The 15262-nt window shown below is 40.9% G+C and overlaps 1 protein-coding gene across 2 annotated transcripts in view; it reads left to right on the forward strand.

Moving 5' to 3' along the window:
• Window positions 1-901: 901 nt before the first annotated feature.
• The window catches only part of LOC129698290 (cilia- and flagella-associated protein 300-like), a 42129-nt gene continuing 27768 nt past the window's right edge, over window positions 902-15262 (forward strand). Inside the window, exons 1-3 of one of the 2 annotated variants that reach the window (XM_055637356.1) lie at window positions 902-1064; window positions 8755-8836; window positions 10372-10447. In XM_055637356.1, the coding sequence (XP_055493331.1) occupies window positions 958-1064; window positions 8755-8836; window positions 10372-10447 (265 nt within the window). In that variant the 5' untranslated portion in view covers window positions 902-957. The remainder of the gene's footprint in view (window positions 1065-8754; window positions 8837-10371; window positions 10448-15262) is intronic. The other variant, XM_055637357.1, reaches the window with a different exon arrangement.

Here is a 15262-nt window from a genome sequence, read left to right on the forward strand (position 1 = left end):
GACGACCAAAATCTTTCTCTGGAATACAGTCTTGTGCTATTTTCTATTACTCTTCGGCCAACAGTTTCTTGTTTAGAAGTTAATAGTAGGTCAAAAAGTGGGAAAGAACTGATGCAGGATTGTATTTGTTTCTTAGATAAACCATGGTCAAATGTTTCTTCCACTAAAGTTAGAAACATAGAAAATAGGTGCAGGAGTAGGCCATTCGGCCCTTCAATATGATCATGGTTGATCATTCAAAATCAGTACCCCGTTCCTGCTTTCTCCCTATATCCCTTGATTCTTTTAGCCCTAAGAGCTCTATCTAACTCTCTCTTGAATACATCAAGTTGTAATAGAAAGATTAGGTCAGAGCTGGAGAATGGGAAAAGTCCAGGCACCAGGAGTACATTATCACATCTCGCAGATTACACAAATTCAGGACTATAATTAGTACAAAGGAAAATGTAGAGACATCTTGTAAAATTGAAATGCAATTGACAAATGAATTCCAATCCCGATAAATGTTAAGTGATACGTTTAGGAGAAAAATATAATTGTCTCCCAAAAGGATGATGCCATGATCATATTGAATGGAGGTGCTGGCTCGAAGGGCCGAATGGCCTAGTACTCCTGCACCTATTTTTCTGTTATTTTCTAAGATATAGATGTGATCATTAAATGCTTATACATAAATGCTTTTACATAAGCGATGTCACACGTAAAACGCAAACATACTCTGCAGTTGCGGGTCCAGAAGACATTGGACATGTTTGATGTGTCGGGATTGTGGTCTCCTGCCTCCACCTTTAGGGGCGAACATGTCTCGGGTGACAATGACAATGACAGTGACGACACCAGTGTCCAGGTGCGGGTGAGCCCGGCCAGGAGACAGGAACTGTCGTCACGGCGCCAGGAGCCGGGGGAAGGAAGCAGGCTCGGACGGCCGTCTCCTAGCAACCGGCCAACGCTAGGAGCATGGCGGCGGACAGAGGCATCAAGCCCGCGTTTACTTTCAGGCATCTGAGCAACAAGAAGATGAACTTCATGCAGGAGAGAAAAAACAGCGATCTTCTGGCGAAATGGTAAAAGCCGCGGGGAGGGTGGGCAGTGTAAACGGAGCAGGGTCACAGAGGACGGGGCCAGGCCAGTGAGTCCATGTGACAGGAGGGCAGAATGGGGTTAATTTCCATGTAATAGTTGCAGAATTGGTCTACTCGTCAACTCCGCCATTCAATCATGGCTGATCTATCTCTCCCTCCTAACCCCATGCTCCTGCCTTCTCCCCATAATCCCCGACACCTGTACTAATCAAGAATCTATGTAGGAAAGAAGTAACTGCAGAGATGCTGGTTAAATACATAGACACAAAATGCTGGAGTAACTCAGCGGGACAGGCAGCATCTCTGGAGAGAAGGAATGATTGACGTTTTGGGTCGAGACCCTACCAGACTAACCAAGAATCTATCTATCTCTGCCTTTAAAAAAGCCATTGACGGCCTCCACAGCCTTCTGTGGCAATGAATTCCACAGATTCACCACCCTCTGACTATAGAAATTCCTCCTCATCTCCTTCCTAATAGAGGAACGTCCTTTCTGAGACTATGATGTGGTCCTAGACTCTCCCACTAGTGGAATCTTCTACACATCCACTCTATCCAGGCTTTCTCAGAGGGGTGGTCTGCCAGTCCCACTTCTTCTGGACCAGGAGAAGACATTCGGCAGGATAGAGCATAAATACCATCTCAGGGCTCTGCATGCATTTCTATTCAGGTCTCAATTTGTAGCTGCAGAGTGTGTGACAAAGGTTCATGAGTCCTTGAAGGCATTCTTCGCTTTAGCAGAGGCTTCAGAGAAATGTGGTCTGAAGATTATAAATCTATAGTTTAGTTACCCAAAACCATTCATATGTCTTCTTGGCAGGGTTCAGCTTGTACAGATTGCACAGGGAGTTTGTATTCTTCATTTACAATAATTATATGTTGCTCATAGTCACAGATCCTGTTGGCTTCTTTTCTGCCATAAGTTTGTAACCTTGATAAGGATCAGTTAGGAGAAATGCTTTGGAATCCTGGTCAGGCTTTGTAACATGGACCCCCTGTTGAGTGGATGAGTTATTTGGGGGCTTACAAGAGTCCTGCCAAGGAAGCCTGGCCAACTAACTGGTGTGTCTGTGATCGCTTTGATCAAGTTGATCGCTTTGGTCACACCCCATTCTTTTACTGCCAAAATCAAATGTTTGTTGCATTCTTTAGAAGCTAACTGAAATTCTGGTTGAGCACATGAATGAGGGGCCAGGTAACATAGAAACATAGAAATTAGGTGCAGGAGTAGGTCATTCGGCCCTTCGAGCCTGCACCGCCATTCAATATGATCATGGCTGATCATCCAACTCAGTATCCCGTACCTGCCTTCTCTCCATACCCATTGATCCCCTTAGCCACAAGGGCCACATCTAACTCCCTCTTAAATATAGCCATTGAACTGGCCTCGACTACCCTCTGCGGCAGAGTGTTCCAGAGACTCACCACTCTCTGTGTGTAAAAAGTTCTTCTCATCTCGCTTTTAAAGGATTTCCCCTTATCCTTAAGCTGTGACCCCTTGTCCTGGACTTCCCTAACATCGGGAACAATCTTCCTGCATCTAGCCTGTCCAACCCCTTAAGAATTTTGTAAGTTTCTATAAGATCCCCTCTCAATCTCCTAAATTCTAGAGTGTATAGTTTCTGGTGTATGTCCATATTCAGTTGTGACTGTTCATTTACCCATATAATGTATGTTAACAATGCATGGGGTCTGTTCTCATTGACTATTGTTATCAAAGCCTCATTGATTGTATGGCCTGCTTTTTTGTTGCATGAATCTAGATAAAGTCTGGGATATTAAGGCTTCAAGGATGACTCGAACCCCAGTCATTTTCTCTTCTGTTGGGCAGAATTATAAAAACCTTGAAAATACATATTCAAGAACAGCTTCTTCCCTGCTGTTATCATAGGATTGTTTGGACCTTTCATATGCTATACTGATCTCCCAGTATACCTTGTACGGGCCCTTGTACAGCCAATCCTGGAGTCATTAGCTTCATCAGGACAACCAGGGCTTTTGTGCATAGGCTGGGAAAAGAGCTCTTGAACAAACCATCTCCTTTGCTAAGGATGAATTTCCCACTACTTTGTGGTGGCCCTTGCAATTTTTTAACTGCATTTTCTCTGTAGCTAGAACACTGTATGTATGATTAGCCTAGATAACACGCAAAATAATAAACCAATACCAAAACAAATACAAAACTTGAATGGAAATGCAAAAATGATTTGAAGAGAAATTTGGCGGCCCTTCTTCCAACATTATGCTTGTGTTCCTGCTGGTCTGTGAGAACGAGAATTTGCTGTCCGCTGGAACTTCTAACCACTTCCACAGTCACCTTCAGTGAGAGCAGCAAAGGGAAATTTCACAAGGCAGCTGGTGGATTGGTTGACTGATCAAAATTGCCTAATTGTGCAGCCAATAAAAAGAAAACAAAGTGCTGTGAAGTGGCCGTGTTGGGAGTAAATCTGTGTGGAGGTTAAGTGTGATGGTTTAGCTCAGCTCAGGATGCTTTGGCGAGAAGGCTAAGCAAAAACTGAACAAAGGGTCGCAGGAGCTAAAGATGTGGTCTGCTGTTTCTTGTGTGTGATTGTTGTGGTATTTTTTCTTTCTTGGTTTCAGTGCAGACGTAGTGACAGATAGAATGATGCAATATTCTTCTTGCACAATGTGGGAAGTCAAGGAAACTGCTGGGTGTCCCTGATGACCATATCGGTGGGATATATTGTCATACATCTTTAGAAACATAGAAACATAGAAAGTAGGTGCGAGAGCAGACCACCAGGTCCATCGAGCCTGCACCGCCATTCGCTCATGGCTGAACACTAAACAGACACACTTACCCACAAACAGTAGACACAAGACACAGAACACAAGACACTACCCTCCCCTTCATACCGCTATCACCCCTCTCCACCCCAAGAACCTCGTGATCTCCTGGGGGAGGCAAAAAACCGGATAAAAACCCAGGTCCAATTCGGGAAAAAAATCCGGGAAATTCCTCTCCGACCCCAATCTAGGCGATCGACACTTGTCCAGGAGATCACTCAGGTCTTACTATACTAACCATACCTAGGTCCATATCCCTGCCCTCTCCCCGTAGCCCCTTATCCCCTTGGCAGCTAAAAAAACATCTATTTTAGTCTTAAATACATTTAAAGTTTCTGCTTCCACTGCTCCCTGGGGCAGTGAATTCCATAAATTAACCACCCTCTGGGTGAAGAAGTTCTTCCTCATCTCAGTTTTAAAAGAGCCCCCCCTTATTCTGCAACTATGTCCCCTAGTTCTAGTTTCCCCGATCATTGGGAACATCCTCGGTGCATCCACCCGATCAAGGCCCCTCACGATCTTATATGTTTCAATGAGATCGCCTCTCATTCTTCTAAACTCCAAAGAGTAGAGTTCCAGCCTACTTAACCTTTCCTCATATGTCAATCCCCTCATTGCAGGAATTAATCTTGTAAACCTTCGCTGCACTGCCTCCAGGGCTAGTACATCCTTTCTTAAGTATGGACCCCAGAACTGTACACAGTATTCCAAATGTGGTCTCACTAATACTGTGTACAGCTGCAGCAAGACCTCCGTGTTTTTATACTCAATCCCCCTAGCAATAAAGGCCAAAACTCCATTGGCCTTCCTGATTGCTTGCTGCACCTGCATACTAACTTTCAGTGATTCATGTACTAATACCCCTAGATCCCTTTGCGTTGCATTACAACGCAGCTCCTCCTCATTTAGAAAATAACTTGCCATATCATTTTTTTTCCCAAAGTGAATGACTTCACATTTATTAGTATTAAATTTCATCTGCCAAGTTGTTGCCCACTCACCTAGCTTATCTATATCCTTTTGCAGACTCTTCCTATCCTCCTCATCCCCTACTTTTCCTCCCATTTTTGTATCGTCCGCAAATTTTGATATATTACACTTGGTTCCCTCCTCCAAATCATTTATATAAATTGTGAACAACTGGGGTCCCAGCACCGACCCTTGCGGAACCCCGCTAGTTACCGGTTGCCATCCCGAGTACGAACCATTTATCCCCACTCTCTGCTTCCTATTTGTTAGCCAATCCTCTACCCATGCTAATATATTACCCCCAATCCCATAATTTTTTATTTTTAGCAATAGTCTCTTATGTGGCACCTTGTCAAAAGCCTTTTGGAAGTCCAAGTATACCACATCCACCGGTTCCCCTTTATCCACCCGGGTTGTTACTTCCTCAAAGAATTCGAGCAGATTCGTTAAACAGGACTTCCCCTTCACAAAACCATGCTGGTTCTGTCCGATGAAGTCATGTTTATCCAAGTGCCCCGTTAGTGTTTCTTTAATAATTGTCTCTAACATTTTACCCACCACCGATGTTAGACTAACAGGTCTATAGTTACCCGCCTTCTGTTTACTTCCTTTTTTAAATATAGGTGTTACATTGGCCATTTTCCAATCCACTGGGACCGTTCCTGCCTCCAGGGAGTTTTGGAAAATTATCACCAATGCATCCACAATCCCCACCGCTATCTCCCTCAAGACCCTTGGATGTAATCCATCAGGCCCAGGGGATTTATCCTCCTTCAGTCTCATTAATTTCCCTAATACCACCTCCTTGGTGATCTTAATAGTATTTAGCTCCTCCATTCCTACCGCCCCCTGTTTATCCAGCGTTGGAATATTTTTTGTGTCTTCTATGGTGAAGACTGATACAAAATACTCGTTTAATGCCTTTGCCATTTCCATGTTCCCCACCAACAACTCTCCAGTCTCACCCTCCAATGGACCAACGTTCACCTTAGCCACCCTTTTTCTTTTTATATAGCTATAAAAACTCTTACTATTAGTTTTTATGTTGTTCGCTAAATTCCTTTCATAGTCTATTTTCCCCGTCTTAATTAATCTCTTAGTTATTTTTTGCTGACCTTTAAATGCTTCCCAATCCTCTACCCTCCCACTATCTCTGGCTACCTTATATGCCCTTGCCTTCAGCCGAATACTATCCTTTATAGTTTTACTGAGCCATGGCTGACTGTTCTTACCCTTATCCCTTTTTTTCTTCATAGGAATAAATTTTTCTTGAAGGTTATACAGTATACCCTTAAACGTACACCACTGCTCATGTACCGTCTTATTCTTGAGTCTGCTATCCCAGTCAACTTTGATCAGCTCAGTCCTCATACCTTCATAATCCCCCTTATTTAGACTAAGCACCCTAGCCTGAGTTTCAACCTGCTCCCCTTCTATTTGAATATGGAATTCGACCATATTGTGGTCACTTGTTCCCAACGAGTCCCTAACTATGACATTTTTAATTAATCCTGCTTCATTACACAGGACCAGATCCAAGATTGCCTCCCCCCTTGTCGGTTCTGTGACATACTGTTCTAGGAACCCGTCTCTAATACATTCTATAAACTCTTCCTCTAGTCTACCCTGCCCAGTTTGGTTTGCCCAATTAATATGAAAATTGAAGTCCCCCATGATTACAGCAGTTCCCTTTTTACATGCGTCAACTATTTGCAGATTTATGTTCTGACTAACAGCGTCACAGCTATTTGGAGGTCTATAAATTACACCCACTAGTGTTTTTTTCCCCTTATTATTCTCTATCTGTACCCAAGCTGTTTCACTATCCTGATCCTTCAACGCAATATCCTTCCTCTCTATTGTCGTTATTCCCTCCCTTATTAAAAGGGCCACCCCTCCTCCCTTTCTTTCCTGTCTATCTTTCCTAATTGTCGAGTACCCCTCTATATTTAACTCCCAGTCCTGATCCCCTTGCAGCCATGTCTCCGTAATGGCCACGATATCATAACTATATATACTTAATTGCACCGTTAATTCATTTATCTTATTACGAATACTCCGTGCATTTAGATAAAGCACTTTCAGATGATTTTTACTACCCTTCCTTTCCGTTTTTGCCCCTTTTACATCTAAAGCTTTATCTTCACACATTCTGTCTCCTGTCACATTTTGACTTTCCGCTTCCCCACCGATACCCTGCTCTATTTCCTCTACCCCTGCCGTTATTACCCCCCTTGATACCTCCCCCCCGCTACTTAGTTTAAAGACCTCTCTACTGCCCTAGTTATATGATTTGCCAGGACCCCAGTCCCAGCACCGTTCAGGTGAAGTCCGTCCTTACAGAACAGATCCCCCCTGTCCCAGTACTGGTGCCAGTGGCCCAAGAAACCAAACCCATTATTCCCACACCAGTCTTTGAGCCACGCATTTAGCTTTTTAATTTTACGTACCCTCGCCGATTTGGCCCGTGGCTCAGGTAGCAATCCGGAGATCAGTACCCTCGAGGTTCTGCTTTTTAATTTATTCCCTAACTGCTCAAACTCCTTCAGCAGATCCTCCTTCCTATGTCATTGGTCCCCACATGGACCACGACCACTGGATCCTCCCCCTCCCTCTGCAAATTTCTCTCCAGCATCGCAGAGATATCCTTAACCCTAGCACCGGGTAGGCAACACAGCCTTCGGGACATGTTCTGCTGGCCGCAGAGAACCTTATCTACCCCCCGAATAATACTATCCCCTATCACTACGGCATTTCTTCTAACTCCCCCCTCTTGAATGGCCTCCTGATCCACGGTGCTGCAGCCAGGTTGCTCATCCCTCCCACAGCCCCTGATCCCGTCCTTACATTGAGTAAGAGCCTCGGTCATGCTCGTCAGGGACAAGGGCTGTGGCTCCTGCCGCATCTCCTCCTGGTTCCCCCTACCTGCCTCGCTTATGGCCACACCTTCCTTTCCTTGCTCACTGCCTACTGAATTAGTTAAACTGGTCGGTGTGACCATCCCCTGGCACAAAACATCCAGGTAATACTCCCCCTCCCCCTGATGTACCGCAGCGTATGAAGTTGGGTCTCCAGCTCATCAATGCGGAGCTGGAGTTCCTCTAGCCTCAAACACTTACTGCAGCTGTAGGGATCTTCTACATCAATGGTGTCGACAAATTCCCACATCTCGCAGTATTGGCACATCTCCTGACCGCCCATCTTATATAAGTAATTAACTGGTCCTATTTAAGAATCCCCTACTGTATTGATACACCCCTTATTTATATAATCCTACCTCCTATAAATGGGAAAGTACTCACCCCAGCCGTAAATTACCTACTGGTTTGGCTGTCTAGTGGTAATTCCGTCCGCTCTTCCTGTCTGGTCCACTGCTCCCTTGCAGTGCGTGGCAAACCTCTTTGCCTCTCCCAGAATCCTTAGCCTCTCAAGCATATTGCGTGGTCTCCTCTCCTCAGCCTCCTCTCCGAAGACTCACACTTTTCTCACAGGGCACTTCACTCACTGCCGCTCGCAAAGAGCTGTCCTGCTTAAATTGACTGAAAAATTGCCTGATTTACCAATTTACACAGCCAATTCCTCAGTTTTCAACTGTTTTCACCCCTCTCCTCACACTTGGGCTAGAGCCAATCAGTGGTATCTCTTGTTAATCTGTTGCTGCTGTTGTTCCTCCTAAATCTACAGCAGTACTTTATACTTAATGGATGCCCACAATGCACTCTCTAGATTAAGTGGTTTTGAAGAGAGTACTTTTAAAATAAAATTACCTGACTTGGGAGCTCATTATTTTAAGTCAGACTAAATTCTTTTTGTTTTTTTAAATGCTTGATGCTAAGGATAATTCTAATAAAGTAATTTTCCTTTTTGCTCAGTATTTACCTTTCTATCCCGTTAGGTCAATGCAGGGTAGGATCATAGTCCAAGCTTTCAGTTTTGATGAGTACTTTCAGCCTTATGATAAAGATACATTTATACAGGTAAGTGCTGCTGTATTTTCATTATCTTTTCTTATAAACTGCCAAGCTATATATTTGCTCATGCTATTTTTGGCATCTAAATTGTTGCTTCAGATATCTGCAAGAGAATCTCATTTGGTGAGAACATAATTTTAAAGAGCTTTCTTTGATTTATTGATTTAGTAATAGTCCTTATTTTGTACTCGTTCATCTCTTGCAGTTATTGTTTTTCTTATATCAAATGCATAATTTCTGCACAATTATCCTTTCAAATGTCAGTTCAGAATAATTCTGTAAGAGTAATCTCCCCCTGAATAGTCTTATTCGTATCAATATAAAAATGATAATTGTTTACATTAATTAGTGTTGTTTGCACTGCATCAGTTCTATTCAAAATTTAGCATGGCAGAGCGTGTGCACCAATATATTCGACTAAAAGATTGCATCACTAAAGGATTACTTGTCCATATACAGTACGAGAAATACAGAATGATTTAATAGTTTTAATTAAAAGCATCTAAGTATGTTCTTTTGAACATTTATGCTTTCTAATAAATATGGGATAGAGTGGTGACATGATTTAAAGGGAACGTCCCTCAGCAGATTCCAACCCGGTAGTAGAATCCTGACTCAGGGCGGTTCACTTTGACATTTTTTCAAAGTAAGCTTCTCTCATTCCAATCTCCCACCAGTACACTCAACTTTTTCCTTCACCGCACCACTTTTTCCAGCTATTTTGGCCTTGATCTCTTATCAAAGACTCCAATCTCTGAGCATGCTCCTTGGATTTCCAAAGTCCCCATGTCTCAAGGTTCCAATTTGTGGAACAATTGATTGAACACTAGATATCATCATCCACACCTTATATATTTACATTGTTATATTATTTCTCATAGCAGAAAAAGAGGCCACTCAGGCCATCAACATGCCAGCTCTCAGATTAATCTCATTCCTCCGCTCACTTTCTTGTAGCATATTCGCTCTTGCATGCTTATCAATTCCATACTATTTTCCTACACGTACACATAAAAAACAAACAAATGATAATAGTGCAAGAATAACAGTAATAGCCTGCAGTTGAGGTTGCAGTGTTTATAGCCGAATGGCTGTAGGGAAGAAGCTGTTCCTGATCCTGGAAGGATGTTACAGTTTTCAGGCTCCTGTACCTTCTTCCCAATGACCGGGGTAAAATGTGTGTGTTCACAACTTTTTGCACTCTTCTTCGCTCCTAGGCATTCAATTTGCCGAACCAGGCTGTGATGCAACCAATTAATATGCTCTCTACTGTACACCTGCAGAAGTTCATGAGAATCCTCTCTGGCATACCAAATTCAGCTGAAAGAGCTGCAGTTAAAATTAATCTGTGTAGAGCAATGATAGCAACACACCAAAAACAGTTTTCATATAGCATCTTATTTCATCAATATGATCTTAAAATACATTATAGGCAGTATATTAATTTTAAAATGCACAAGCTAGCTTAAAATTTACAAAGTAATTTAGCAAGTATTTTTATATCAATTTATAAAATATGTTTATCTTGTATAAATCCATAGGCATTTTTCAAGGATCTCAATGTTGTGGCCAATCTTAAAATGATCTCGCCTTCAACTTGTGAATGGACAACTCTAGGTATGGTGAATGTATGTTTGCACAAAAGTTGTTGTCAGGAAAACACCAGTCCATGTGAACATATACGTGATCTGATGTAAATGTGAATCTGAATTGAACTAAATGTTGCCATTTTAAATTAAAAAACAGAATTGCTGGTAATACTTTTTAAATTATTTTTTTTATTTTTTATTTTTATTAGAAGCAATTGTACAAAGATAAAACATTTGACATCTAAAATTATACAATTATTGTACAACTTCATTTTTAACCTAATAACCTGACAATGGAAAAAAGAAACGAAAAAGAGAACAAGAAAGGGAAAAAGTGAAAAGATAGCTCGAAAAAGAACAAAGGAAAGACCCCTAAACTACCAAAGTAGTGTGGCCAAAAAATAAAGAAATAAGAAAAGAGAAAAAGAAAGGTGGAGATGTACCTGCCACTCGTCCCCCCAACACCCCTTGTGTTGCACCATGCTATTCTTGTAAGAATAACGTGAATCTGAATTTGGTCTTGAGAAATTGATCTGGTTTTTCAGCCAAGACAAACCTAATGTTTTCCCGATGTGGTGTCTCAGACATGTTTGTGATCCACATCTTCACTGTAGGGACTGTTCTCTGATTCCAAAATTTAAGTATTTGTTTTTCCGCCCTTATCGGGCCATAGTTAAGGAAACGTCTTTGAAATAATGTTAGCTCAGAACAGGCCTCTGACATACCTGGTGTGATCAATTTTATGCCGGGGTCCAATTTTATTTAAAGTATTTTAGAAAAGATATCAAAAATTCCCCTCCTGAGTTTTGTAATTTTGTACAGGAAGCAAAGGAATGGGTTATGGTTGCTTCTTGGAGGAGACATTTATCATAAATAGGAGAGACATTTGGGAAGATCTAATTCAATTTACTTTGAATAATAAAGTCTATGCAGTATTTTAAATTGTATTAGCGAGTGCCTAACATTAAGAGAACAGTGGTGTGTATATAGAAGACTTTCCTCCCAACTATCCTCCTCAAAGGCCGACCCGGCCCTGTCTCTCGACGCGGTCTCGGTGAAGTTACCTACCTTCTGGATCGCCCGGCCGCATATCTGGTTTCAGCAGGCGGAGGCCCAATTCCACCTGCGGGGCATGACAGCAGATGACACCCGTTTCTATTACCTGGTGGGGGCCCTTGACCAGGACACGGCCGGAGAGGTCACAGACTTCCTCGCAGCCCCCCCGGCCACTGAGAAATACCTCGGCCTTAAGGAGCTTCTGCTCCTGATTTATGGGCTCAGCAGGATGGAGTGTGCTGCTAGGCTCCTTCATATGGAGGGCCTAGACGACTGGTGGCCATCAAGCCTCCTAAACAAGATGGTCGTGCTCCTGGATGGGCACACGCCGTGCCTAATGTTCGAGTCCACCTCCCTCCATCTGCTGCTAGCCTACATCCGCTAGCAGCATACAACTATATCCATGAAATAAAGTTTTTGCCTAGTTTAAATTTTTGCAATACTGTGAAGAGATATTCCCATTCTACTTGGTCAAATGCTTTTTCTGCGTCTAAGGAAATAATTGATGTCTTTTATTGTTCTGTATGAGTACATTATATTAAACAGGCATCTCAAGTTATTGAACGAGTGTCTCATGGGTATAAACCTAGTTTGATCAGGGTGTATTAATTTTCTAACATACTTAGTCTTCTTGCCAGGGTTTTAGCTAATATTTTCTGATCTGTATTTAAAAGAGCTATTGCTCTATATGATCCTGGCTCATCGAGATCCTTATCTTTTTTGGGTATCAGTGTAATAGTTGATTTGGCTAAAGTTTGTGGTAACGTCTGTTCTTTAAAGTTTTAAAACTTTATCGTTTCTACTGAAGTTTTAGATGTGTATAAATTTTGATAGAATTGTAAATATCTTTAATTGATATCTTTAGGGAGTATAAGCAGCTCACCTTTTTCTGATCTAATTTTTTGAATGGTATGATCTTTTTCCATTTTTCTCAACTGCCAGGTTTGTGCAGTTTATCACCGAATTCAAAGTTTTTTTGCTTAGTATATTGAAATAACTTGATAACTTTTCCAGAGAGAATTTGATTTAACTTAAATGTTAATACAGCTATCTTATTATGTTTATCAATAGAAGGATCGGTAGCATTTTCTAAATCAAGCTGTCTAATCTGTTCTTCTAATTCCAATTGTTCCATCCTGTTTTTTTTTTATTTTGATACGCTTGATATGAGATAATAGAACCTCTAATAAAGGCCTTAAAAGATTTCCATAATAAAGAGGCCGAAATACTTGGTGTGTCATTTGTCTCATAAAATAATTCCATCTGTTGCTTCAAATATTCACAGCAAGCTGGATCGGTTAATATTTGAGGATTAAATCTCCAGAACATTTTTTTATTACGCATTCCTAATTTTAAGGAGAATGTTAATGGACAATGATCGGAAATAACATTATTATGATATTTGGGATTTGTTGTAAAAGGGATTAGTTTTGTGTCCACCAGAAAATAATCAATACGTGTATACGTTTTATAAGAATATTCTCTCCGGATGGATTTGCAATCCTCCATACATCGATTATATATTTGTATTTTTTATATAAGTGTTTAGGAGTTCCCTAGATTATGATTTTGTATTATATCTCCTTTGGTGTGAGAATTTATCCAGTTATTGGTCCAGAACACAGTTGAAGTCCCCTCCAATTATCAGATTTTGCTGGGTTAAGTCTGAGATTACATTAATTATCTTATTAAAAAATTGTGGGTTGTCAAAATTGGGGGTACATAGTAAGTGGGGTTGAATATAACTCCCCAGATACTATAATGTACCTACCCTCCTTATCGGTTTTAGTGGCTTTATGTTTGAATGGTATGCCTTTACAAATTATAATTGCAGTACCTCTAGCTTTAGAAAGAAAAGTAGAATGATATAGTTGGCCAATCCAGTTAGCCTTCAGCCTGTTATGAGCTCCATCCTTGAGATGCGTCTCCTGTAAAAATATTATATCATCATTAATTGATTTTAGATGGGCTAAGACCTTACCCCTTTTAATTGGCTCATTAACGCCCCTAACGTTCCAACTACAAAAGGTAATTCCTCCAGTTTTCCTAGAAGGATCATCTTGCATTAAAGCTTACATGGTTTCCCTTGTTTCAGATGGAGAAACACAATATTTAAAATAAAACTTTTGGTTGCTGGGTGGGTGAGCCCAATTCCAAAGCCCTGCAGGTATCCCCCAAGAAAAAGTGCTTTAAAAAGAATAGATAAAGAGTATGACAGATTGTGAGCCCAAATGCAATAAACTAAACTGGAGTAAATGTAAATACATTTCTGTTTCGTGTGGTAGGGCTGTTTAGTCCCTGGCAAGCTGGTTTGGATGAAGCCACAGGGTAGGAGTTCATCTCCTCTGGTGGCATTGGAAATGTTATGTCACAAACAGAACAATCCCTACAAAAATTCCTGAAAGGGGATGGGAAAATGTGTCAGGTGCTGAAATATAATTGAAAGGAGTGGATATTATAAAAGTTAGGACATGCGGAATGTTATCAGGAAATAATGGAGGGGGGGATTGAGAGCCATGGTTAATAATAAAGGAAGACATCCAAGAGACACAGGTGTGAAAAGTCATGTGAACGGATACAGCAGAGGCAGATCAACTGGGAGGTGGAATGTGTCAGAGATAGCTATTGGTATCTGTGGGGCTATGGTGGATATTGGCCAGTGGCTTTGTCCTGAGGTTTTTGAATACGTTTTCTTCTTTTATTTTTCACTCCAAAGTTATGAGAAATGAAGTTTTATATTTGAAATTGCTGTTGTTGAGATCATAGTTGAAACATATTTTATCTTTATTTTATCTTCTTTATTTTGCCTTCTATATATTTTTTTTCTATTTGGAAATTATTCATCTGTATTCAGGAGCTCTAGTTCTTCCATTTAATAGATCAGACACATAAACAATCTTAACTCTCCTGCAGCAAAGGATTGAGAAAAAGTGGGACATATAAATGTTGTTATTCTCCAATACCACTTTTTAACTTCTTTAGATCTAACATTTGTTTTCTTAATTATCCCAATGTACTCAAGTGTCTTTTATCATGCATTTTATAATTTAATATACTCCATTCGTCCTGTCATATGTCTATCTATTTTTTCTTTCATTTCTCCCTTCTTATGAACATTTTAAGCAATACTTTATTTTCTTCCACACCTAATGCAAAATTGTTGGTCTGAAACTTAGAAGTTGTTACTCTTCCACAGATATTACCTGACCTGCTGACTATTCCCACTTTTTTCTGGTTTTGTTATATTCTCAATGACCTTGTGCTTGTCAGAGATACTTGTCCTTGCCTGAACCCTTAATTGACAATCTGCTTTTGTTGGTGAGATCTGCATTCATGGCCATTCAGACTTCAGTGAATTCTCTACTGTCTATACCAAGAAACATGCTACCTGACCACCACAGATCATCTATTTAGACATATTGAAATAACGATTGAAGCATTCCATATTTGCTTGTTTCAAAGCATACACAATTCTATTTGACATTTTGATTATAGTTAGAAGAATAATTTCCTGAAAAAGTCCCATCTGAAACTTCATCTGCTCTATAATTAAAAGCAGTGTGTAGGTTATCCAAAACAAATCATGCTGCAGTGCAGCAATATGATCATGATTTCAGATTATGATCTCAGTTAAAGGGGAAAGATAAAGTTTAGGATGTTATTTATCAACCGGGAGTTCACGTAGGCCCAGGCAGACTGAGCAGATGTGTTCAGCGAAACGATTGCCGAGCCTGTGCCAGAAATGCTGCCTGTCCCGCTAAGTTACCAGCATTTTGTGTCTATCTAG

The sequence above is a fragment of the Leucoraja erinacea genome, chromosome 6 (genome assembly GCF_028641065.1).
Source record: "Leucoraja erinacea ecotype New England chromosome 6, Leri_hhj_1, whole genome shotgun sequence".
Taxonomy (NCBI): Eukaryota; Metazoa; Chordata; class Chondrichthyes; order Rajiformes; family Rajidae; genus Leucoraja; species Leucoraja erinaceus.